Source organism: Rattus norvegicus, chromosome 1, assembly GCF_036323735.1.
Source record: "Rattus norvegicus strain BN/NHsdMcwi chromosome 1, GRCr8, whole genome shotgun sequence".
NCBI lineage: Eukaryota > Metazoa > Chordata > Mammalia > Rodentia > Muridae > Rattus > Rattus norvegicus.
The window spans coordinates 223,658,546-223,661,312 of record NC_086019.1 but is presented as its reverse complement, the minus strand read 5'-3'; the positions used below and the strand labels follow the sequence as shown (position 1 = coordinate 223,661,312).

At 59.7% G+C, this 2,767-nt stretch overlaps 1 protein-coding gene across 1 annotated transcript; it reads left to right on the top strand.

Annotated features, from left to right (window-relative positions):
* Positions 1-318: 318 nt before the first annotated feature.
* On the top strand, positions 319-1,814 carry Foxb2 (forkhead box B2). The gene has a single exon (NM_001168584.1). It carries the CDS (start codon positions 499-501, stop codon positions 1,774-1,776), a length of 1,278 nt encoding a protein of 425 aa, NP_001162056.1. The 5' UTR covers positions 319-498; the 3' UTR covers positions 1,777-1,814.
* Positions 1,815-2,767: the final 953 nt, after the last annotated feature.

Sequence of the window (2,767 nt, the reverse complement as noted above, 5' to 3'; positions counted from 1 at the left end):
GTCAGCTTCCAGGGCGTTAAAAGTCCGGTCGCCAGTAACCTCTGAACAGCTAGTGTGGCTTATAAATGCCACGGTCTCCACTGCCCAGTCGGTTGACCTGAGCTGCCTTTGTACCGAGAAAGGGCAGAGAGACCAAAAAGAAACTCATTCCACGGCTTTTCGCCCTACAGCTCAAGTCTGGTCATCCGGGAGGAGGAAGACTCAGAGAAAAGCGAGGTAAAGCTGGCGAGCCTCTCTGGCTACTGTGAGGGCCTGTCCCACGACGGTCAAGAGCAAAAGTTGTGAGCACCATCGAGCTGCATTGGCCCAAAAAGCCAATTGCGGGGACCCGGGGCAGAAGGAGGAGGACCAAAGCAAAGGGGGGTCTGGGGACCGAGAAAGCTGGGTATCTGGCTGTGCAGGTAGAGAGTTAGTGGGGACACTTAGGCCTGGGATCCCGCTTTCCGAGAGGCGTTGAGGCCCACTGTGGGCCGGACGGAGGTGGAGGAGCCTGGGAAGATGCCACGGCCAGGGAAGAGCTCGTACAGCGACCAAAAGCCGCCCTACTCGTACATTTCACTGACCGCCATGGCCATCCAGCACTCGGCTGAGAAGATGTTGCCTCTGAGCGACATCTACAAGTTCATCATGGAGCGCTTCCCCTACTACCGCGAGCACACGCAGCGCTGGCAGAACAGCCTGCGCCACAACCTCTCCTTCAACGACTGCTTCATCAAGATCCCTCGGAGGCCGGACCAACCGGGTAAGGGCAGTTTCTGGGCGCTACACCCTGACTGCGGTGACATGTTCGAGAACGGCAGCTTCCTGCGGCGCCGCAAGCGCTTCAAGGTGCTGCGCGCAGACCACGCTCACCTGCACTCAGGAAGCAGCAAGGGCGCGCCCGGCACCGGGCCCGGAGGCCACCTGCACCCCCATCATCCCCACCACGCGCACCACCACCACCACCATCACCACCACGCCGCACACCACCACCACCATCACCATCCGCCCCAGCCGCCGCCGCCGCCACCGCACATGGTGCCCTATTTCCACCAGCAGCCGGCTCCCGCTCCGCAGCCGCCACACCTCCCGTCGCAACCCGCTCAGCAGCCACCGCCGCAGTCGCAGCCTCCGCAGACGTCCCATCCCGGCAAGATGCAGGAGGCGGCGGCCGTGGCAGCGGCGGCGGCAGCGGCGGCGGCCGCCGCGGTGGGCAGCGTGGGGCGCCTGTCTCAGTTCCCACCCTACGGGCTGGGCTCGGCCGCCGCCGCCGCCGCTGCTGCCGCCGCGTCCACGACGGGCTTCAAACACCCGTTCGCTATAGAGAACATCATCGGGCGGGACTACAAGGGCGTGCTGCAGGCTGGAGGGTTGCCTTTGGCGTCGGTCATGCACCACTTGGGCTACCCAGTGCCAGGCCAGCTCGGCAATGTTGTGGGCTCCGTGTGGCCTCACGTTGGCGTGATGGATTCGGTGGCTGCGGCCGCCGCCGCTGCCGCCGCAGCTGGGGTCCCGGTAGGCCCGGAGTATGGGGCATTCGGGGTGCCAGTCAAGGCTCTGTGCCACTCGGCAAACCAGAGCCTGCCAGCTGTACCGGTGCCCATCAAGCCCACGCCTGCGCTACCGACCACGCTGCCGCCGGCGTTGGCTGTCCCCACGGCGTCACAGCAGCTGCCTGCTCCCTCCACGGTGTGCGCGGCCGCCGCCTCACCCACTGCCCCTCTCCTGGAGCCCACCGCAGCCGGGAGGGCTGACAGCAAGGGGGGCTCCCTGCACTCGGTGTTGGTGCATTCCTAAGGGACCCCGCGACCGGTGAGAAGATGGCTGTCGAGAGACTGACCTAGACCGAGAGGGTGCCCCAGAAAGGTTGGCAAACTTGACTTTGAGCAAAATGCTGCACTGGTCTGAATAAATGTAACCTCCTGGTGTCTGTGTTTATGCTATCTTGTAAATCAGATTAATTAACGAAAGCCCAATTTTCAGGTAAGAGTTTCTATTGTAATAAAATCGATAAGTTGCGGTGATTGTTGGGGAGCAAAAGTGGCCAGGGAAAACCAATTTCAGGCAAAGAGGAAGTAGGGTTCACCCCTTTCCTGGAGCAGGACCTGGACCACCTAATCCGGGAGAAGCCCAGCAAGAATGAGGGAAATGGACTTCAGACCCCAAGCTTCAGTCTCGCTGGAGTCTGCAGCCGCCTCTCTGCTAAGGAAAACTCGTCTTAGATGGTAGGGGAAAGGATACGTTTTGCCTAGTTATTCGGTGGTCAGAAAAATGGACAAGAAAACGACTCCAGGAATAAAGTTGTTGTGCCGGGGGAGGGGGATGCGGGGAATGGTCAGTGGGATCTTTGAGAAACGGTTACATTTCGTGGCTGTGACCCGGGGTCGAGGAGGATAGTAGCGACAGCTAAAGTAATTAGTTCGCACAAAAGAGAAAGGCGGCGGCTTAAAGAGCAAAGCTTCAAATTCCAAAAGTAAAGTTTGGGGAGCCCCCAGAGCGAGACAATAAAGGCGACTTTCCACCTGCGACTCCTCTATGTATCAATCGGATGAGAAACCGTTACGAAGCCTGAGAACACAGTTCATTCCCACGACCAGATCCATTTGGACTTTTTTTTTAAAAAGTCACTTGTACCACGGAATTTTGCTCCTCTACCCGATTAGTGCGATTAGTGCGAGGAAGCCTTGTCTCCTGAGAGGGGCTCGCGCCGGGTGTTGGGGTATGTGCTCGGTGGCTGTCCGCTCCCCGCCTCGTCTTACACAAATGAGGGCGGGTCACCTTTGCTCGC

Excerpts from the sequence above, each read along its gene's own strand:
- Foxb2 (NM_001168584.1), top strand. The coding sequence starts at position 499 with ATGCCACGGCCAGGGAAGAGCTCGTACAGCGACCAAAAGCCGCCCTAC.